Source organism: Lynx canadensis, chromosome B2 (assembly GCF_007474595.2).
Source record: "Lynx canadensis isolate LIC74 chromosome B2, mLynCan4.pri.v2, whole genome shotgun sequence".
Lineage (NCBI taxonomy): Eukaryota > Metazoa > Chordata > Mammalia > Carnivora > Felidae > Lynx > Lynx canadensis.
The window spans coordinates 71443791-71467530 of record NC_044307.1 but is presented as its reverse complement, the minus strand read 5'-3'; the positions used below and the strand labels follow the sequence as shown (position 1 = coordinate 71467530).

The window sequence follows — 23740 nt, the reverse complement described above, 5'->3', positions numbered from 1 at the left end:
ATATAGGAAAAGTAAAATAATTTTTCTACTTTGTATCAGCTGGAGAGCCTAGTCTGCATTTTATAGTTGTGTGATGATTATGTTCTGAGGAGCAGTTACTAAAGATAAATTTGGCATTTTAATAAGGTTATGGACACCTTTTCTGATTCATGAGTAGATTCTTTCAATGCCTTCTTTAATGAATAATGGTTAAGCCAGATAATGTGCTTTTACTTTTTTCTGATGTTCTGGAAATATACTTTTATTTTGTCCGTATGAAAGTCATAACAGATGCCTTAAACCAAGAAAATTGGTACTGTCCTGACATATTCAAACATCATGTGTTATATAGGAAAGACAGTGACCCTCAGTAGGACTGATTTTTTTCTTTGCTTCTTTAGAATTTTATAAGTTCCACATCTCCCAATTATTCTTTTAGAGATCTACTAACTATAAATGTGGCAACATTGGTAGATTAAATGGAAATAGGGTTGATTAATCGTCATACAGCCCACTCCACAAAAAAAAAAAAAAGGAAAGAAAATGTGTAGAGTAGGGTTGCCTAAACATGTAAAGGATACCATGCTTATGAACATCTATTAAATATCCCTTGTCATTGCTGATCAGACTTCTTTCAGATCTCTTCCTCTGTTCTGCTGTGTACTTAGAATTGTAAACTTAGACTTAAAATAATAGTGTTACATTTTGGGGAGCATTTATTATAATAGAGTAGATTTATAAAGTAGTTGCTTTTTTGTTTTCACTTTCATTTTTTGTGAAATTTGGAATGAACTGAGATAAAACATCTAACAATTGCCGAGGCAATTTGAATTGTCTTGAATTTTTTATATGAAATTCTGTCTAGAGGTAAACTTTTTCAAGTGGTTACTTGCTTATAATAGTTTGTGTAACTTTTTATTTGGTCAGAAAACATTGAAAAAGAAAGACCTGAACCCTGACACTTCTTTTTTTGTAGTCTTTCATTTTTGGCATATACTGAGATGTGTGTATCTCCTAATGCTTGTATGCTACTTAGGAGAAATCATTCTATTCTTTCTCTTTTTGAATAGTTTTAAGCAAGACTTGGAATCAGTTCCCTTTCTCTACTGTCTTATCCTCCAACCTTCTTCATAACCATTTTCTTCCTTGTATGGTAAATCTTTAAGTGTATTAGTCATTAGGTAAGTTTACCAATTTTCATATGATTAATTTTAAGAAAATTCTTTTTTCTTTCCCATTATTACCACTATCCAAAACATTAATAAACACCAGTGGTCTCTTTCCTTCTTTTCAAAAAGCTGAAGAAAAACTAGTTTTCTTTTTGAGTCAGTCCCATTTGTGATATTATGTTAACTTCTGAGGCAGAGCCCTTTCTTTTAGAGTGATAGTTTCTCTTTTGACCACAATGCAAACTTTCCTTGAGAAATTAACTTTTCTTCTGAATTTTAATTTCACTTCCATTTTTGGTGAACTACACATCCATCCCTATGCCATATTTTTAACACTAAAGAAAGAAAATTACCATTTCTCTCTTCTCTAAGCATTTCCTGGAATATTGGGATAGTACTAGTACAATTCAGTTGTTCTAGATCAGTGGATACCGGAACAGAGAGGAGGTATTTCTTACCTGATAATGTGTGTGTGTTCCGATTCTGCTAATCCAGAAATCCAATCGCATTTGTTGAAAATCATCCTTAGTTGTTATTTGTTAGGGAGTCGACTCCCTATTTTAGTTGTTTTCTGAAATTCAGTCCCTAGATGTGCTTTAGATAGGGTAGAACTTTTACCTCTTTCAGAACACTGCTAAAGAAGTTTTCAACTGGAACATAGTCTGAAGAAGCACTGAGAGCAAAAAAAATTCAGAGTGGTGATTGGCCACCTCTGTTTGATTGACAGGTTGCAGGGAGAAACCCATTCGTTCTGGATTAATGGAACTGGAAAACAGAAAACAATTATCAGGTAAAAAAAACCTTTTCTTTAACCTTTGAAATTCACCATTTAAAAGATGAGTCAGACCATCAAGGGAATTTATTACCAAAAGGAAAAAATTTAGTGTCTTGTGAACAATAATCTCTGGCTACTACTTCCAAGAGTTAAGAAAAAATCGCTACAGTTACTACACATTGTCAGCCTTTGCTGAAAGGGCTTGATTAAATGCAGATAAGATGGAATGCAAGGTGCAATTACATTTTAAATGTGGCTTAAAGACATGAAGCAGAATTCTATGGGTGGGGGAGATTGATGTTTTATTTCCTGAATTGTGTCTGGTCTGTGTGTGCATAAAGAAAACACTTTGTTTTTCAAGGCTATTAATCTGGCACTTTTCATGAATATTCACAAATTTTGTTACTGTACTGTGTTATACTTAATCTTCACTTCATTGGGATGTATACTTTTACATATCTTTTACCATAAAATTTTAGTAACAGTAATGACCAGTCTTTTTATTTTAATGGTACCTTTCTGATTGTTGGTTAAATATATTTCAGATTGAAGGCCAAGGACATGGTGCAGTATTTGACTGCAAATGCTCTCCTGATGGTCAGCATTTTGCATGCACAGACTCTCATGGACATCTTCTAATTTTTGGTTTTGGCTCCAGTAGCAAATATGACAAGGTAGAGTATGATGATGATGATGATGATGATGATGATGATGATGATTCTTCTCTTTGTTTTTGTTTTTTTTTTATTTTAATCTGTGGATGCTTAGGGGTTGTATTTCTTCTTCAGGGGTGGGTAAGCATCATTTATGCTTTAAGAATCATATTTTAAGTATTCTAGAGACTTAAGTTTCAGTGAACATAGCAGTTGTTAAATTCCTCTTCTCTGTAATAGACATTAGATAATATTTTATTCAGTCGTCTATATTTCAGAAAGAATAACTTTTTACTTAGGTTGCTAGAGCAATATAGCTTGTAATTCTAAAGCTGAGCATGAGAGAGGTTGTCCATAGAGAGACTCTGAAATTATGTAAAATGTTTTATCTATATGGATAAAATACATTTATTTACCTGGGGTAAAAATCTGTAGCTTTTATATGATTCCCAAAAATGTATGACCCACTGATGTAGCTAATATTTTTAAATACTAAAGAGCCTATTTAAGTTCATTGATTAAAAGACTTAAAAGTTGAATAGGTCATAGTTTAAGAAATACCAAATCAATAAAATTGTGAAGTTACAGATGTGTCAGGCATGAGTTCATGTTAATAATTTTGTGTTAATTTAAAAAAAAAATTCTTTAGCGAAAATGCTTATTAACTCTTGGAAAATCTTGTCATGTTGATTTTTAGGTTAATATAAGTCACATGTATAGTATACTTAAGAGTTTTCTTAAATTGTATAAGTGATTGCATTAGAGTTTAATTCAAGGAATATATTCATTGAGTGATTTCCTCTTGCAAAATGCTAGAACAATTACTGTTTAATAATTTAAAAAATAAGATAATGCATGGTAGCTCTATGAAAGTAATAGTACCCCTGAATGATTTATACCTAGATTTTATTTTACCATTTAATTTGAAATTACACAACTTTAATTATGTTAGTGTTTTATGTATACAGTCTTTTCCTTGTTCCAGAGAAAATTGAGAGCAGCTGCTTTTCTGATCATAAAATTTAATGTAAAAATATAGTAAAGATTTCTTTACCATTAACTCAAGAATATTCTTTTATATTGTTGCTTAATACCATGATTTACATTAAAACATTGCCTTCCATTAGAAATTTATCAATGATAAATTTTTGTTTTCCTTGTCTTTTATGGGTCTTTTCTTTTTACAGATAGCAGATCAGATGTTCTTTCATAGTGATTATCGGCCCCTTATTCGTGATGCCAACAACTTTGTATTAGATGAACAGACTCAGCAAGCACCTCACCTCATGCCTCCTCCTTTTTTGGTTGATGTTGATGGTAACCCTCATCCATCAAGATATCAGAGATTAGTTCCTGGTCGTGAAAATTGTAGGGAGGAGCAACTCATCCCTCAAATGGGAGTAACTTCCTCAGGTAAATGCTCATTTTCATAGACTGCCAAATTTTCCATTTCTACTGATGTCCTGTAAAACTGCTAATTGGGTAAAATTTTGTTACTATTTTGAACAAATGAGAAGTAAAGTGATTTTTAAAAATTTCTCTTAAGTCTTTTGAATAATGCTTAAGTATGTACTACAAGATAACTAAGGAGCATTGGAGAGCAATAATCTTGGTCATTTATTTATTTATTCAACAGCATATATTGAGAATCTTCTCTGTAACACCTCTAAACTGGTTTGCAGTACTGAATTAAACAGACACAATCCTTGTTCTCCTGGAATAAAATTCATAAACACAGTTGTAAACAAATAGTTAAAACTTGTGATACATGTTCTTGAAGGGAATAATAGTATGAGGTGAAAGATTAAGACTAGATAGCCTGTTCATATCAAAGATTATTTTAAGAAGTGATCAACTTTTAACAATTTTAAGTAAGTTAGGGACAAAAGTGTTGAGATCTTATTAGTGAAGTAATGGAGAGTAAAAGTAAAATTAGTTGAAGAATTGAAAGGAAGTTGAAATGGAAACAAGGTCTGCAGACCTTTCCTTTTGACAAAAAATGTGGGAATAATTAATGAAGTGAAAGTAATGGAGAGACCCTATAAAGAAGATTAAACCAATTCTAATATATGAATCTGTTATATTTTAGATTAGAAAAATGCTTATGAAAATATTTTAAGTTCTGAACGCTAGCATAATGGACAAAAGTTCTAAGTAGATGTAAAGGACACATATGGGATGTAATATATACTGAGTAACTTTGAAATAATGGATTTAGATTCTATTAAGGCTGCATCAAAAAACCCATCTCACTGTATTACAGAGAGCGCATCTCTTATTTTCCATTAAGGATTGGGCATGAAATTGCCATGAAGGTGAACATATTGGATAGGAAGGGCTACTCTTTAAAGTAGATATGCCCACTAAGGATGGAAGGTGAGGAGAAGCATTAGAAGAATAGTCCCTGCTGCTACTTGCAGTGAGTAGTACAATCCAGCAGGCCTGAATGTCTGAATATGTGAAACTAAAACGTCTCATACATGGACATAGCACAAACTCAAAGAATCTAAGAACAGGTAGTATTTGAGAAATCTAGGCAAGTATTCAAATTAGAGAAGTCTCAATTATTAAAGAAGTCTTGATCATGGGACTGAAATTAAGATAAATGTCTTCAGTCTCTTGGAGGGGAGGCAAGAATCAAATCTTGCCCAGGTCTCAAAATAGGTACCTAGGCTGGGATTTCAGGCATAGAGAAATATTAAAATATCAGTGCAACATGATTATCATGGTTATCACTTTTTTCTTCCATTTAATAGTTTGTATTGGACTTTCATAAATAATATCATATATATATATATATATATATATATATATATATATATATATATATATATGGCATCCTTATTCTAAAAGTTGAGAAAATGAAAATATAGTAACATGTCTTATTTAAGTATATGGAACCACTGGGACTTTAAATCCAGCTCTGACTTTTAGTTCATTCTTTCTTCCATACTAAGCTGCCCTTACAGTAAAAGAGTGTTCCTTTTCTTGACAGTAAGTTAGACACCAGTTATTAGTACAGGACCACAAGAGAACCCATAGCAATAATTATAGCTTCAACGTGAGTCATAGGATTAAGTGTTCTAGGTCACAAAATTCAAGGTAAACTTCATTTTTTTTCCATTATTTTAGACTTAACCTAGTGTAATATAGGACAGAAGGAAAATATTTTTAGCATCATTTGTAACTATATTTGTATTTGTAAATCTAAATCTGCAATAAAATTTATTGTGGAAATCCCTTAGAATTAGGTAAAAATAGATGGCTGTTATGATAATAAGTTGCTTCAGTGCAGTTTATATTTACACTGTTAAATTTGTATTTGAGCAGTGCACTTTTTAAATATGCTGCTTCAGTTATAACTTGAGCTATCAGATTAGTCACTGATGTTCAGACATGAGACACTACCCAGCAGCCTAACAGGAAAGGAACATCCACAGGCATTTTAGCTTTTACCTCTACTTTTACCACTTTGTAGCTCTGTGACTTTGGGCAAGTTCATTTTATCCCATTGAATTTTACTTCTCTCATAAAATGAAATAACACTGTGTGCTTATTAATACATGTAATTTTCCCTTTCCTTATACCTTCCTTACTACTAATTCTTCATTTCAGAATGTCCTTTGTATCTTCTGTTCCCAGCCCACTCTAGAAATCCATCTCTTATATACCCACACACCCAATACTAATTGCTCCTTTTTTCTCATGGCAATGTTTTCATGTATCTCAATACACATTTTTTATCTATTCAGCAGGATTGAACATTCTTATATCCCTATTTAAAATTAGAATATTAAGGTAAATAAAGCAATCCATGCTTTTGAGGAACTATCTAGTGGGCTTCCTTTTTATATTGGGCTTGAGGAAATGAAAGAGGATAGCAGCTAAGTGTTTCAGGGGTAGTCTGGAAAGATTTCACAGAGGAAGTATCATAGAGTTGCCTTTTCAGTTGGTGCTTGAAGGATAAGTTAGTGTTTTTCAGATTTATACTTGAACTGGGAGTATTGTGGTTAAAATCTCCAAAGCATAAAGGTGTTTATCCTGTTAGGAGAGCAGAAGAGTCAAGTAGTCCCATATGACAGATACAGGTGAAAGTTGATGCTGGAAAATTATGGTGGGTTAAAACACACCCAAGTTCCTACCTACCTGAGGCTTTGTTCCAATTCTTACTTTGTCTGGAGTGTTCATTTTCTTGCTCTTCACCTGGACGACTAATTCTTTTTCTTCAAGTCTTAGCTCAAATGCTGCCTTCTCAAAGAGGGCTTCTTTGACTTTTCTGATTCACCATAAGTAGTTCCCATCTCTCTTCCCCATTTTCTTTTTCTCATTATCATCTTTAACATTTTTCAGTCTGCATTTTTTATATGGATTTATTGTTCCAACTTTTCCATTAGGATGTTAGCTGCTTAAAGGCAAGGACCTTGAATTCTACTCACCACTGCATCCTCACTTCTTTGGTATAGTTCCAAACACATAATAGACACTCAAGGATTTGGTGAATAAATGAAGCAGTAAAGTTTTTTTGAGAAAGTTGGGTAATGAGATTTGCCTTTTTTAAAAGAAACTGGTCTAAGATGAAATCCTACTTTTGCCATTTACCAGATATGTGACTTTGAGTAATTATTTTGGTTTTCTCATCTGTAAGTGGAGTTCATAATACGTATCTTACTGAATTATTGTGAGGATTATATGAGTGCCTGAATCATAGTAAACAGTAAGTTATCCATGTCACTGTTATTTGTAGCAAATTAGGTTTGCGTTGTCATGTTCCTGGTGTGTGTGTGTGTGTGTGTGTGTGTGTGTGTGTGTGTGTGTGCGTGTGTGTGCGTGCACGCATTTTACTGCCATTATTTCAAATTAATCATTTTAGGTCTCTTACTCAAGCAAAATTTATGTTTAATTCAGGACTCAAAGTGAACTCAATTAGTAAAATGGTTTGACTAGTGGACTAAAGTGTCCTTAGCATTTTATGTGGTATTAAATAGGACTGAATCAAGTTTTAAGTCAGCAAGCAAACCAGGAGATCAGCCCACTGGACAGCATGATTCAAAGACTACAACAGGAGCAAGACCTGAGACGTTCTAGTGAAGCAGGTATCAGTAATACCAGCCGTTTAAATAGAGGTAAGCAGTGATTGCTTTAAGTAAAATATTTTAAAAATTGTAATAGTTTAAACAGTAAAGAGGCGATGAAACAAATTCATGGCACATCCATAAAATGAAATATTTGGCTGCCAGAATGATCATGTTTTTAAAAACACATAATAGCTAAGAAAATCCTCATAACATAAGGTTTCAAACTGTAGATAATGAGTCTTTAAATAGATATATTCTTCAAATTTCCCATAGTAAACATGTAGAACCTAGAAAAACTTAAAAAATAAATGTATTCAATAATGTATGAAATACCTGCCACATTCTCAAATATCTCGTCACCCTACTGTAACATTATTTTAAGAGAAAAGTTAAAGCAAATTTATGAACCATAAATATTTTGGGTTTATCTGTTTTTGCTTCTTACATAGGTTTCCCAGAGTACAAAGCATATTTTAAAAATTAATGATTTTACATGTTTACAGTCAGTTAGTAGTTATGATTCATTAGCTTATTTAATTAACTGAGTAACTGTGTTTTGTTTTCATTAAACTTTTGCCTGTGGTCTGGTTCCTGATTTGGTAGTTTGTTTGCCTTAATATGAAGTTTCATGTGGAAGATAGTATAGATTTTGTTTTTTCTGTTATAAGCTTATGTTTCTAACTAGAACTTACTATATTAATTTTTTCACTCAGGCTCTGTAAGTTCTACCTCAGAGGTTCATTCACCACCAAATGTAGGACTAAGACGTAGTGGACAAATTGAAGGTGTACGGCAGATGCACAGCAATGCACCAAGAAGTGAAATAGCCACAGAACGGGATCTGGTAGCTTGGAGTCGAAGGGTTGTGGTACCTGAGCTATCAGCCGGTGTAGCCAGGTAAGGGGGGTTGTGAAGTTTATGTACCGCAGTTGTTTATGTTCATTTTGAATTATAGCCTTCAAAGTACCTTTTCAAATTTCTAATTTATTTTAAATGTATCTCAAGAGCTAGTGTTTTAAACTAGCCATGACTGGGGCGCCTGGGTGGCGCAGTCGGTTGGGCGTCCGACTTCAGCCAGGTCACGATCTCGCGGTCCGTGAGTTCGAGCCCCGCGTCAGGCTCTGGGCTGATGGCTCAGAGCCTGGAGCCTGTTTCCGATTCTGTGTCTCCCTCTCTCTGCCCCTCCCCCGTTCATGCTCTGTCTCTCTCTGTCCCAAAAATAAATAAATGTTGAAAAAAAAAAATTAAAAAAAATAAAAATAAAAAAATAAACTAGCCATGACTCTGAAGGAAAGTTAAGTTTCAATTATGTCCTTTTCTAGAATGATTCATGCAAATGATTCATGTGAAAGATGTGGGGGGGGGGGGTTAAGGTGAGCAGCATATTTAAATCTTAGTTTATCTTGTTTAACTATATTTTAAAACATATATTTCATGAAGTTATAATTTTTTATGGATTTTGCTCTGCACACCATATATAGGTAATTATAGTGAAATTATAATGAAATAATTATAGTGGAATTACAAATATAGTGAAATGCGTGGTATTTATTGGTAATACATTATATAATCATTTTTTATATATCAAAATGGTTCCTTAATTATTTTTTATATTTGGATGTATACATATATAAATTTTGATTTGATATAATTCTGTTCTGAAGGTCCATGTTATGAAAGAACTTTATATCCAGTTGCTTTTGATTTCTTTTGATTTACTAATGCATTATTCATGAATGTGGTCCATATGAACCCAGCTAGTACTAACTTAAAGTTGACTCTGGAACAACATGGGAGTTGGGGATGCTGACCCCTGTACGACTAAATTTGCATATAACTTTTGACTACCCAGAAACTCAACTAATAACACAAACAGTTAGCTAACACATGTTTTGTGTATTATATGTATTATGTATGGTATTCTTATAATGAAGTAAGCTAGGGAAAAGAAAATGTTAAGAAAATCAAAAGGAAGAGAAAATGCACTTATACTACTTTACTGTAAAAAATCCACATGTGGAGTACCTGGTGACTCAGTTGGTTGAGCATCTGACTTCAGCCTAAGTCGTGATCTTGCTGTTCCCAACTTCGAGCCCATGCCGCGCTCTGTGCTGACAGTTCAGAACCTGGAGCCTGTTTCAGATTCTTTGTCTCCCTCTTTGTTTGTCCCTTCCCCACTCATGCTCTGTCTCTTTCTCTCAAAAACAAGTAAACATTAAAAAAAATATTTGTTTAATCTTCTAAAAACAAAAATCCATGCATAAGCGGACTTGAACTCAAAAGATAGTAATGATACAATTTTAAAACACTTTTAAGGGTGCCTGGGTGGCTCAGTCGGTTAAGCGTCCGACTCTTGATTTCAGCTCAGATCATGATCTTGCAGTTCCTAAAGTTGAGCCCTGCATTGTATCAGGCTCTGCACTGGCAGCATGGGGCCTGCTTGGGATTCTCTGTCCCTCCCTTTTCTCTCTGCCCCTCCCCTTCTCGTGCACAGTCTTTTTCTGTCTGTCTCTCAAATAAATAAACTTCAGTAATAAAGAGATAAATAAAATTAAAAACCCTTTTAACCTGAATGTTTATATAGATTATGCTTCTTGATTGGACAATACTTGAAATTTGTGTCAGGATTTAAGATTAATTATAGAAATAAAGTATAAATTTGAACAACAACGTTACTTGATGACAAGTCTACCCAGATGTTAATAAAAAATTAACTCTCATGGTGTGTATATATATATATATATTTTTTTTTTCATGTTTATTTATTTTTGAGATAGAGACAGAGCATGAACGGGGGAGGGTCAGAGAGAGAGGGAAACGCAGAATCCAAAGCAGGCTCCAGGCTCTGAGCTGTCAGCACAGAGCCTGACGCGGGGCTCGAACTCACAGACCATGAGATCATGGCCTGAACCGAAGTCAGACGCTCAACCAACTGAGCCACCCAGGCGCCCCTCATGGTATATTTTTAGTTGGATTTTTGTCCACCTTTTAATTCTAACGTTAAGGTTTGAAGGGGGTATAAGTAACACGCATCTTTTTAACAATAGTTCTATAGTAACTGAAAACAAAAAAGAATGGGATATGAAATCCGAATGTTACTCTTTATTATTGCTACAACTGTGGAGGATGAGGGTTTTATCTGCATGAAAGTGTGTTCCTAGTCCTGAACCCTAAACACCAGTAGCACTGGATCACAGTATTTCACCCCATGTGAGGCAAGCAGGTTTGATTCTTTAAAATGCAGAACAGAATGTATACATTGCAAATAAGAGCATAAGATTGGGAAGAAACCAGAGGAGTGGGGAAGATTTATTTCTCTTCATATGTTGTCTTTTTATCCTTTTTACATTGTGCTTAACCATTGAGCTGATGGTCAAGCAAGGCTGTGACCAGTGACTTCCTGGAGCTTTTCCCCCAATACTTAGTACTCTCACTTTGAGAATTTTCCTGGGATATTCCCCCCTGGTAGGTAGTTTACAGTTTGCTCCTAGAAGGCTCTTAAGTGGGTTAGACCTATTACGTTAATTAAAATTAAATGCAAATGCACTGATTTGATTCTAACAGAGTATTGTCTATAGTATATAAAGAACTCTCAAAACTCAGCAGTGAATAAAACAATCCAGTCAGAAAATGGGCAGTAGACAAGAACATTTTATCAAAAAGGATATACAAGTGGCAAGTAAGCATATAAAAAGATACTTGACATTAGCCATTAGCAAGATGCAAATTAAAAACACAATCTCTGTATAAAAATAATCTCTGTATACCCATCAGAATGGCTAAAATGTAATAATAGCACTGAGTGCTAAGGAGAGTGTGGAGAAACTGGATTATTCATGCATTACAGGTGGGAATGTAAAATATTACAGCCACTCTGGAAAGCAGTTTGGCACTTTTTAAAGAAATCTAAATGTGTAACTACCATATTATCCAGTAATTGCATCTTGGGCATTTATCCCAAAGAAATGATAACTTGTGTTCACACAAAAACCTGTACCCAAGTGTATAGCAACTTTATTTGTAATAGCCAAAACCTATAAACAATCCAGATGTCGTTTAGTGAGTGCATGGTTAAACATATTAGCTATATACACACTGTGGAACACTACTCTGCAATAAAAAGGAATGACTTATTGATAAACAAATTGAATGAATCTTTAAGAAATAATGCTGAGTGGGAAATCAGTCTCAAAAGGCTACACACTTTTTTATTTATGGACTGTTCTTAAAATGACAGAAGTATAGAGGTGGATAACCGATTAGTGGTCCTAGACTTTGTGGAGAGGAGGTGCTGAGAGGGAATACAAAGGTGTGGGCATGATAATTAAAAGTATATACCACAAGGGATCTTTGTAGTGATGGAAATGTTCTGTATCTTGACTGGGGTAATGGATACACAAACTTGCACATTGATAAACTGGAATAGAACTAAATACACATACACACGAGTAGAAGAAAAACTGGGGAATTCTGAATAGTACTAATATGTTGTATCAATGTCAACATCCAAGTTGTGATAGCGTATTATAGTTTTGCAAAATACTACTATTGGGGAAAACTGGGTAAAGGAGACAAGGAATTTCTGTATTATTTCTTAAAACTATATGTGATTCTATGGTTATTCCAATAAATTTAATTTAAAAAGAATAAATAATGGGGCTCCTGGGTGGCTCAGTCGGTTAAACATCTGACTTTGGCTAGGGTCATGACCTCATGGTTCGTGGGTTTGGGCTGTGCTTCAGGCTCTGTGCTGAAAGTGCAGAGCCTTCCTGGGATTCTCTCTTCCTCTCCCCAAACTTGGGCATGTGCTTGCGTGCACGCTTGCTTGCTCGCTCTCTCAAAATGAATAAACTAAAAAAATAAATAAGAAATCAAGATCAAACAAAAAATTAAATCAAGCCCGTTCTTTTTACAAGATTTAAATTTACTCTATTTTCCACTTAGAATTATGACCAGCTGCATTAGAGATTCTCCAGTTAAGTAAAATGACAACATTCATATACTCTAGTAATAAAATATCCATATTATAGAGCTATTCCAAGTTTGAATATTAACTCCCTTCCAACTGAAATCTCCAGGGAAAAATTAAAGTTCAAATATTAAATAGCCCTGCAGGTCAAAAACTTTAAAGGTGTAAGGAATTAAAATAAAAAATAAAATTCTCTTGCAATTGTAAGCGAGGTTCCATGAAATTAAAGTTCACAATTAATGTTCTTCAACTTTTTTTCTGTTGCTCACTTTCAGCTTGATGCCTGGAATGAGTTGAAGTTTTTTCAATAGTTGAAGCTATACCTACTTTTCATTGGAGAGGACATAGTTCTTTCAGGGCATTAGAAGTTATATTAGTTCACCCTCAAGGTTTTCTCCTAATTCTTTTTTTAAGATTCTAGCTATCCATGGGCACAAGAGATCATCACAGCCCAAAGATCATCACAGCCCTACACTGACATAATGTTAAAAAATACAATTTCTAACCCTTGGAGTAGTTACCTTAGGAATAACCATGTTCCCAGGACTGAGTACTTGATTTGCTAGGGACCATAAGCAGAAACAGTAGTATCAAGTTCAAGTAGACCATCTGTCTTTCCAGTATTCCAGTCATTTAATGCCAAATGTCCAGAGCTCATAGCCTATGCATTTAAACTTAGAAATGGTTATCATATCCTCTGCCTGAAAAGAAAACATCAGGAGTAGCATTCCTTCTCTGACACTGAACATACCTTTCAGAAATCATTTATAATAATTCTAGATTAACGTGTGACTTATAATTCTCTTTCAGTAGGCAGGAAGAATGGAGAACTGCAAAGGGAGAAGAAGAAATAAAAACTTACAGGTCAGAAGAGAAAAGAAAACACTTCGCTGTTCCAAAAGAAAATAAAATACCCACTGTTGCAAAGGTAAATAATAATTACTTTGATGTTTAATATTTTGCTTCATAAGTATAATGAATATTTTAAGGCCCTTTGGTAATTAAAAATGTTAACATTTTTAAAAGACTATTTCATTAATGAAATAAAGTTTATATAGTTAATTCTTGATTATCTCTTTGGATGATCAGTTATCACTTTATTTTTTTATTTTACTGCCTTCAAGCATACCTTTTCCCCAAATGCCAATTATTACTTGCCCATTAAATGTAATAAATTGTATTGTAAGTCTAATAAGCAAGATCCTTTTAATTCTGCCATTGATTGCACACTTAAAAGTTTTTTAGTTTTGTTTTGTCCTATCCATTTTTTTGTTTTGTACCTGTTCTTCTAGGTAAGTCAGTTATGCTACTATAAATAATAGTTCTTATTATCTCTATTAAAAAAAAATTGTTTCTATGAGTTTGCTTTGTTGGTTTCTCTGTCTTCCTACTCTGGAAAAGCTTTTGGATCTGGTAGGTTTCTCTTTCTTAGTCATTCCCTAATCTGAGAAAGATGTGTACTTATCTTCTTGAATGTCAAAGAATCACAATGACCTATTTTTCCATTCTTTCTCTTTTTCAAACCATCTTCGCTTAGAAGGTTCAGAGCCTTAGAGTGCAAAATGGAAGTAAACTATGGTGCTTCTTTTCTCTTAGAAGTCACCATCTAAACAAAAAATAACTGATTTCTTTACCCTGCTTTGTCCTCTTTCCTCTTTCTATTTGAGTTCCTTAAAACTATTGTATATTAGTCTTGCTTACAAGAACTCTCTTTTTTTTTTATTTTGTGACTCTTGTTTTTAAAGGACTCAGGTGGTCCTTTGCTATTGTATATTTTCCTTTATTTAGGGGTATCATACTCTGGAATCAGTAGGACCTCACAAAGGTTCATGTTAGTGTAATCTGAGGTAATCTTTTGTTTTCTGGGGGTCTTTTTGGTTGGTTGGTTGTTGGTGGTTTTCGTGGTGGCTAAACAACACACCCTTTTCTGGATCCTTTGTTCAGAATCCAAGGATGTGGAGATATAAACTCATGTAATGATGGTGAGAGTTTGTATGGCTAGCACCTTTTTGGATGAGATATGGTAATATCTGTTAAAAGAACATGCTTGCTTTTAATCCAGTGGTATTTGGATTACTTTAAAGAGCGGTTTTTGTGGGGGGCACCTGGGTGGCTTAGTCGGTTAAGCGTCCCGAGTTCAGCTCAGGTCATTATCATGTTTCGTGAGTTCAAGCCCTACGTCAGGCTCTGTGCTCACAGCTTGGAGACTGGAGCCTGCTTCAAATCTGTGTCTCCCACTCTCTCTGCCCCTCCCCCACTTGTGCTCTGTTGCTCGCTCTCTCAAAAATAAACATTAAAAAAATTTTTGAAGATGGGTGTTTTTTTTAATAGAAAACTACTGATGTACATGTATGTACGTGTATATGTGTGTCTGTGCACTGAGATATTTATAGTTTCTCTGATGGGAACAACTAGAATGACTTTAGTGTCCACTGGTAGAAGAGAGGTGAGGTAGGCTGTCATTATGTATCCATGGAATATTATACAGCTTTTTAACAAAATGAGTTAGAACTCTGATGCCTTAGAGAAATGTTTATGATGTATTTTTAAGTGAAAAAAGAAGTATGATAGTAAGGTTTATGACCTAGTTTTTTCTCAAATTTTATCAAAATAAGGGTTTGAAACCATACCTACAGGTGTATAAATTATGAGATGGCCATCTTTCATCTCAGAGTTGCAATGTTTTTTTCTTCCAATAATAAAAGGTACTTAGTATGCAGGTAGGAAGTATAAATTAATACAAGAAACTGTTTAGAAAGCAATAATAATAGGGGCCCCTGGGTGGCGCAGTCGGTTAAGCGTCCGACTTCAGCCAGGTCACGATCTCGCAGTCCGTGAATTCGAGCCCCGCGTCAGGCTCTGGGCTGATGGCTCGGAGCCTGGAGCCTGTTTCCGATTCTGTGTCTCCCTCTCTCTCTGCCCCTCCCCCGTTCATGCTCTGTCTCTCTCTCTGTCCCAAAAATAAATAAATAAATAAATAAATAAATAAATAAATAAATAAATAAATAAATAAAGTAGAAAGCAATAATAATAAAAGGATTTTTAGCAGTAGGTTTCGTCCTAAAAAATTACTTGGCTTAAATAAATAGAAACTATATTTTGCTCTGATAAAAGCCTTAGTCGGTGGTCCTGGTCCACTGGTCCGTAAATTTTTAAATGAATTTGAATTGTAGGTGAAAATGTTAGATGAAAGAAGTAGGGTACATTACATTCCTCATGCATTACAATCATGATTTTAGTTGACCACTATTTCCTTTTTATACCCTTTTGAATTTCCCAGAATTCCTAGAAAATTACAAAACCCTTCAATAATCCTTTTAGAGAGAATCCAGGTGGAGTGAATCTTGTGTCCTTGTATGTGAAAATGTCTTTTATTTCACATGGCTATTGCTAGTAACCATTTGGACAAGAGTAGGGCTGAAGTGCAAGGCAGTGTTCTAGTGACAAGAGTGGTTGCGGAGAAAGAACTGGAGAGTGGAGTTGGATGAAAGAACAGGGAATGGTTGAACTCAGATTGCAGTTATGATGAGTCTTTTTTTTTTTTAAGTCTTTACATTTGCTTTATTTTTACTAATGTTTGTTAATTCATTTTTCTTTTTTTTTTTTTTTTGTATGAAATTTATTGTCAAATTGGTTTCCATACAACACCCAGTACTCATCTCTCCTCAATGCCCATCACCCACCCTTCCCTCCCTCCCACACCACATCAACCCTCAGTTTATTCTCAGTTTTTAAGAGTCTCTTACAGTTTGGCTCTCGCCCTCTCTAACTTTTTTTTTTTCCTTCCCCTCCACCATGGTCTTCTGTTAAGTTTCTCAGGATCCGCATAAGAGTAAAAACATATGGTGTCTTTCTCTGTATGACTTATTTCACTTAGCATAACACACTCCAGTTCCATCCCTGTTGCTGCAAATGGCCAGATTTCATTCTTTCTTATTGCCAAGTAGTATTATTCCATTGTATATATAAACCACAACTTTTTTATCCATTCATCAGTTGATGGACATTTAGGCTCTTTCCATAATTTGGCTGTTGTTGAAAGTGCTGCTATAAACATTGGGGTACAAGTGCCCCTATGCATCAGCACTCCCGTATCCCTTGGGTAAATTCCTAGCAGTGCTATTGCTGGGTCATAGGGTAGATCTATTTTTACTTTCTTGAGGAACCTCCACACTGTTTTCCAGAGCGGCTGCACCAGTTTGCATTCCCACCAACAGTGCAAGAGGGTTCCCGTTTCTCCACATCCTCTCCAGCATCTAAAGTCTCCTGATATGTTCATTTTAGCCACTCTGACTGGCATGAAGTGATACCTCAGTGTGGTTTTGATTTGTATTTCCCTGATGAGGAGTCATATTGAGCATCTTTTCATGTGCCTGTTGGCCATCTGGATGTCTTCTAGAGAAGTGTCTGTTCATGTTCTGGCCATTTCTTCACTGGATTATTTGTTTTTTGGGTGTGGAGTTTGGTGAGTTCTTTATAGATTTTGGATACTAGCCATTGACCGATATGTCATTTGCAAATATATTCTCCCATTCTGTCGGTTGCCTTTTACTTTGTTGATTGTTTCCTTGCAGTGCAGAAGCTTTTTATCTTGATGAGGTCCCAATAGTTCATTTTTGCTTTTAATTCCCTTCCCTTTGGAGATATGTCAAGTAAGAAATTTCTGCGGGAGAGGTCAGAGAGGTTTTTTTCCTGCCTTCTCCTCTAGGGTTTTGATGGTTTCCTGTCTCACATTCAGGTCCTTCATCCATTTTGAGTTTATTTTTGTGAATGGTGTAAGAAAGTGGTCTAGTTTCATTCTTCTGCATGTTCTGTCCAGTTCTCCCAGCACCATTTGTTAAAGAGACTGTCTTTTTTCCACTGGATATTCTTTCCTGCTTTGTCAAAGATTAGTTGGCCATACTTTTGTGGGTCCAATTCTGGAGTCTCTGTTCTATTCCATTGGTCTATGTGTCTGTTTTTGTGCCAATACCACACTGTCTTGATGATGACAGCTTTGTAGCAGAGGCTAAAGTCTGGGATTGTGTTGCCTCCCACTTTGGTCTTCTTCTTCAATATTACTTTGGCTATTTAGGGCCTTTTGTGTTTCCATACAAATTTTAGGATTGCTTGTTCTAGCTTTGAGAAGAATGCTGATGCAATTTTGATTGGGATTTCATTGAATGTGTAGACAGCTTTGGGTAGTATTAACTTTTTAACAATATTTATTCTTCCAATCCATGAGCATGGAATGTTTTTCCATTTATTTATATCTTCTTCAATTTCCATCCTACGCTTTCTATAGTTTTCAGCATACAGATCTTTTACATCTTTGATTGGGTTTATTCGTAGGTATTTTATGATTCTTGGTGCAGTTGTGAATGGGATCAGTTTCTTTATTTGTCTTTCTGTTGCTTCATTATTGGTGTATAAGAATGCAACTGATTTCTGTACGTTAATTTTGTATCCTGCGACTTTGCTCAATTCATGTATCAGTTTTAGCAGACTTTTGGTGGAGTCTCTTGGGTTTTCCATGTATAATATCGTGTCATCTGCAAAAAGTGAAAGCTTGACTTCATCTTTCCCAATTTTGATGCCTTTGATTTCTTTTTGTTGTCTGATTGCAGATGCTAGCATTTCCAACACTATGTTAAACAACAGTGGTGAGAGTGGATATCCCTGTCGTGTTCCTGATCTCGGGGAAAGCTCTCAGTTTTTCCCCATCGAGGAGGATATTAGCTGTGGGCTTTTCATAAATGGCTTTTATGATGTTTAAATATGTTCCTTCTATCCCGACTTTCTCGAGGGTTTTTATTAAGAAAGGATGCTGAATTTTGTCAAATGCTTTTTCTGCATCGGTTGACAGGATTATATGGTTCTTATCTTTTCTTTTATTAATGTGATGTATCACATTGATAGATTTGCGAATATCGAACCAGCCCTGCAGCCCAGAATGAATCCCACTTGATCATGGTGAATAATTCTTTTTATATGCTCTTAAATTCGATTTGCTAGTATCTTATTGAGAATTTTTGCATCCATATTCATCAGGGATATTGGCCTGTAGTTCCCTTTTTTCCTGGGTCTGTGGTTTGGGAATCAAAGTAATGCTGGCTTCATAGAATGAGTCTGGAAGTTTTCCTTCCCTTTCTAATTTTTGGAACAGCTTCAGAAAGATAGGTATTATCTCTGCTTTAAATGTCTGGTAGAATTCCCCAGGGAAGCCATCTGGTCCTGGACTCTTACTTGTTGAGAGATTTTTGATACTGATTCAATTTCTTTGCTGTTTATGGGTCTATTCAAGTTTTCTATTTCTTCCTGTTTGAGTTTTGGAAGTGTGTGGGTGCTTAGGAATTTGTCCATTACTTCCACAGTGTCCAGTTTGTTGGCATATAATTTTTCATAGTTTTCCCTGATAATTGCTTGTATTTTTGAGTGATTGTAATTATTCCATTTTCGTTCATGGTTTTATCTATTTGGGTCTTCTCCCTTTTCTTTTTGAGAAGCCTGCCTAGAGGTTTATCAATTTTGTTTACTTTTTCAAAAAAACAACTCTTAGTTTCATTGATCTGCTCTACATTTTTTTTAGATTCTATATTGTTTATTTCTGCTCTGATCTTTATTATTTCTGTCTTTCTGCTGGGTTTGGGGTGTCTTTGCTGTTCTGCTTCTGTTTCCTTTAGGTGTGCTGTTAGATTTTGTATTTGGGATTTTTCTTGTTTTTTGAGATAGGCCTGGATTGCAATGTATTTTCCTCTCAGGACTGCCTTTGCTGCATCCCAGAGCATTTGGATTGTTGTATTTTCATTTTCATTTGTTTACATATACTTTTTAATTTCTTCTCTAATTGCCTGGTTGACCCATTCATTCTTTAGAAGGGTGTTCTTTAACCTCCATGCCTTTGGGGGTTTTCCAGACTTTTTCCTGTGGTTGATTTCAAGTTTCATAGCATTGTGGTCTGAAAGTGTGCATGGTATGATCTCAATTCTTGTATACTTATGAAGGGCCGTTTTGTGACCCAGTATGTGATCTGTCTTGGAGAATGTTCCATGTGCACTTGAGAAGAAAGTATATTCTGTTGCTTTGGGATGCAGAGTTATAAATATATCTGTCAAGTCCATCTGTTTGTTTGGGCCCTTGTTTCTTTATTGATCCTGTGTCTAGATGATCTATCCATTGTTGCAAGTGCGGTATTAAAGTCCCCTGCAATTACCACATTCTTATCAATAAGGTTGCTTATGTTTCTGATTGTTTTATATATTTGGGGGCTCCTGTACTTGGCACACAGACATTTATAATTGTTAGCTCTTCCTGATGGATAGACCCTGTAATTTTATATAATGCCCTTCTTCATCTCTTGTTACAGCCTTTAATTTAAAGTCTTGTTTGTCTGATATAAGTATGGCTACTCCAGCTTTCTTTTGACTTCCAGTAGCATGATAGATGGTTCTCCATCCCCTCACTTTCAATCTGAAGGTGTCCTCAGGTCTAAAATGAGTCTCTTGTAGACAGCAAATAGATGGGTCTTGTTTTTTTTATCCATTCTGATACCCTGTGTCTTTTGGTTGGAGCATTTAGTCCATTTACATTCAGTGTTGTTATTGAAAGATACGGGTTTAGAGTCATTGTGATGTCTGTAGGTTTCATGTTTGTAGTGATGTTTCTTGTACTTTGTGGTCCTTGCAACATTTCACTCACAGAATCCCCCTTAGGATCTCTTGTAGGGCTGGTTTGGTGGTGATGAATTCTTCTAGTTTTTGTTTGTTTGGGAAAACCTTTATCTCTCCTTCTATTCTGAATGACAGACTGGCTGGATAAAGGATTCTTTTTTTTTTTTTTTTTTTTTTAGTTATTTTAAATGTTTGTTTATTTTTGAAGGAGCAAGCAAGTGAGCACGCAAGTGGGGGAGGGGCAGAGAGAGAGGGAGACACAGAATCCTGAGCAGGCTCTAGGCTCTGAGCTGTCAGCACAGAGCCCAACGCGGAGCTCGAACTCACAAGCTATGAGATCATGACCTGAGCTGCAGTCAGACGCTTAACTGACGGAGCCACCCAGGCATCCCTGGATAAAGGATTCTTGGCTGCATATTTTTTCTGTTCATCACGTTGAAGATTTCCTGCCATTCCTTTCTGGCCTGCCGAGTTTCAGTAGATAAGTCTGCTACTACCCGTATGTGTCTACCTTTGTATTTTAAGGCCTGTTTATCCCTAGCTGCTTTCAGAATTCTCTCTTTATCCTTGTATTTTGCCAGTTTCACTATGGTATGTTGTGCAGAAGATCGATTCAAGTTATGTCTGAAGGGAGTTCCTCTGTGCCTCTTAGATTTCAATGCCTGTTTCCTTCCCCAGATCAAGGAAGTTCTCAGCTATGATTTGTTCAAGTACACCTTCAGCCCCTTTCTCTCTCTTCTTCTTCTGGAATTCCGATGATAGGGATATTGTTCCATTTGATTGCATTACTTAGTTCTCTAACTCACCACTCATATTCCTGGATTTTTTTAATCTCTCTTTTTCTCAGCTTCCGCTTTTTCCATAATTTTATCTTCTAATTCACCCATTCTCTCCTCTGCCTCTTGAATCTGTGCTATGGCCACCTCCATTTTATTATGCACCTCATTGATAGCATTTTTTAATTCCTCATGACTATTTTTTAGTCCCTTGATCTGTGTATCAATAGACTCTCTGCTGTCCTCTATGCTTTTTTCAAGCCCAGCGATTAATTTTATGACTATTATTCTAAATTCTTGTTCCGTTATATTGCTTAAATCGGTTTTGATCAATTCGTTAGCTGTTGCTACTTCCTGGAGTTTCTTTTGAGGAGAATTCTTCCGTTTCGTCATTTTGGGGTAGTCCCTGCAGTAGCTGCAAACTGCAGGGTACTTCCCCTGTGCTGTCCAGAGAAACTTGTGTTGGTGGGCGGGGCCACAGTCAGACCCGATGTCTGTCCCCAGCCCACCGCTGGGACCACAGCCCCTCTCCTAGGGGCAGAACTCGCAGTATGATGAGTCTTGAAGTGCACATCTCCTTCACCCATACACCTCAATAATCTTTTTTAGGAGTACAATACAAGACCTAGATTTTTGCTTTTTTCTCTCCTCCTCCTCCTCAGTGCAATATTAGCGCCCCAACATGCTTGTGAAGCCAAAGCATGATAGGTTAAAAAAAAAACCACACTACAGATGGACCTACATGACTTACATAGGGAAACTAATTGGTTGCACAGAACATATAGTTGAAATAGCATATTCTCAGAGAGCTAGGCAAGGATATTGGGAACATGTAACCTTAAGCAGTTTTGGAGAGGATCCCATTAGATACATTGGGATGAAACACATCATTATTGAAACCAAGAACTCAGTGGATGACCTGACTAGAAGAATGTAAGACACTGAAAAATTAGTTAGTAAGCTGGAAAGTCAAGTTGAAGAACTCCCCCAGAGTGTATCAACAGGGAATGAAATAATGGGAAGAATGAGGGAAGTATAAAAAGCAAACGTACATAGTTATGTAATATGTATGTAGGTATATGTAAAGAGAGCATGCAAAGTATTAATGAGTCTCTGAAGAAGAGACAATAGAGGGAGGAAAGAGTTGAAAAATAATAAACCAGCATTTTCTTGAAATTAACCTGGCTGGTGTGCCATGCCAAACAGTAGAAACAAGGAGTAAATGATATAGAATTAAAAATTTTAAAACCTCAACTAAGCACGTGATAGATTTGAAAACATGTAAAACAACATTCTGAAAGTTTCCTGACCGAGAATCACCTGAAAATGAACACAAACTCGATTAATGTTACATAACTTCTTATTTTGTGTTAATAGCATGAATTCTTGTGAGCACCTCATAGAAGAGATATGAAGAAATTGTTAAGGAACCAGCACCTACATTAAGAAAATTGGCTCAGGCACCTGGGGTGGCTCAGTTAGTTAAGTGTCCAACTTCAGCTCAGGTCATAGTCTCACTGTTCGTGAGTTCAAGCCCTACGTCGGGATCTGTGCTGACAGCTCGTAGTCTAGGCCCACTTTGGATTCTGTGTTTCCCTCTCTTTCTCCCCCTCCCCCACTCACTCACTCTCTCACGCTCTCCCTCCTCTCTCTCAAAAAGGAAATTGACTGTAACCTCTACACCATAGCATTTGTGCCAGTTTTCAGTTGGACTGGTACATATTAGAACCAAGTGCTGACGTACATTGGTTCAAGAGATGGAAAATCACCTGTAAAGATGACAGTGCCAACGGAACCATGCTGCTTGTAGTTCTGGACAGTTTTGACATTCTACCACCAACTCATCCAGCTTACAGACATTTGTACCCGCCCTTCCCTGTTGCCTACAAAATTGGGTAGTATTAGTGCTGTCCCCGTAGGCCCAGTGCAGACTGGTGTCCTCAAACCTGGCATGGTGGTCATCTTTGCTTGAATCACTACAGTCGTAGTAAAGTTTGTTGAAATGTGTGCACCATGAAGCTCTCTCTGGTGCTCATGTGGGCTTTAGTGTCAAGACCATATTTATAAAAGATGCTTGCCATGGCACTATGGCTGCTGATAGCAAAAATAACCCACCAGTGCAAGCAGCTGGCTTCGCAATGCAGATTATTATCTTTAGTCATCCAGGCCAAATTAGTGCTGGCTGTACACCTGTGCTGAATTGTTACACAGTTCACATTGCTTACAAGTTTGCTGAGCCAAAGGAGAAGATTGATTGGTCTTCTGGGAGGAAACTGAAAGCGGACTCTGAATTCTTGAAATCTGTTGATGCTGCCATAGTTGATATAGTTCCTGGCAGGCCTGTGTGTGTTGAGAGCTTCTCTGACTGTCCTTCTCGGGTCATTTGGTTCTTTGTGACATAAGACAGTTGCTGTGGGTGTAATCAAAGCAGTGGACAAGAAGGCTGCTGGAGTTGGCAAGGTCACCAAGTCCACCCAGGAAGTTAAATGAATATTATTCCTAATACTGGCCACCTTGTCTTAATTAGTAGTGGAAGAGTAATCTCAGAGCTGTTTGCCTCCGATGGCCATTTTAAGTTTAAGAAACTGTTTAACGATAGTAATGCATTGTAAACTCTTGAAAGAACCTTTTGTGGATCATTTGGTGTGTGTTGGGGCGGGGGGTGGCAATTTTAAGGTAATTTAGCTTTTAAATT

General features: G+C 36.0%; 1 protein-coding gene across 4 annotated transcripts in view; it reads left to right on the top strand.

Annotated features, from left to right (window-relative positions):
* The window catches only part of LOC115514131 (pleckstrin homology domain interacting protein), a 149521-nt gene that overhangs the window by 68507 nt on the left and 57274 nt on the right, over nt 1–23740 (top strand). For 3 of the 4 annotated variants that reach the window (XM_030315881.1, XM_030315879.1, XM_030315878.1), the window contains exons 16-20: nt 2469–2597; nt 3764–3989; nt 7562–7699; nt 8365–8548; nt 13434–13548. In XM_030315881.1, coding sequence (XP_030171741.1) covers nt 2469–2597; nt 3764–3989; nt 7562–7699; nt 8365–8548; nt 13434–13548 — 792 coding nt within the window. Of the gene's footprint in view, nt 1–2468; nt 2598–3763; nt 3990–7561; nt 7700–8364; nt 8549–13430; nt 13549–23740 lie in introns of all 4 variants that reach the window. The other variant, XM_030315880.2, reaches the window with a different exon arrangement.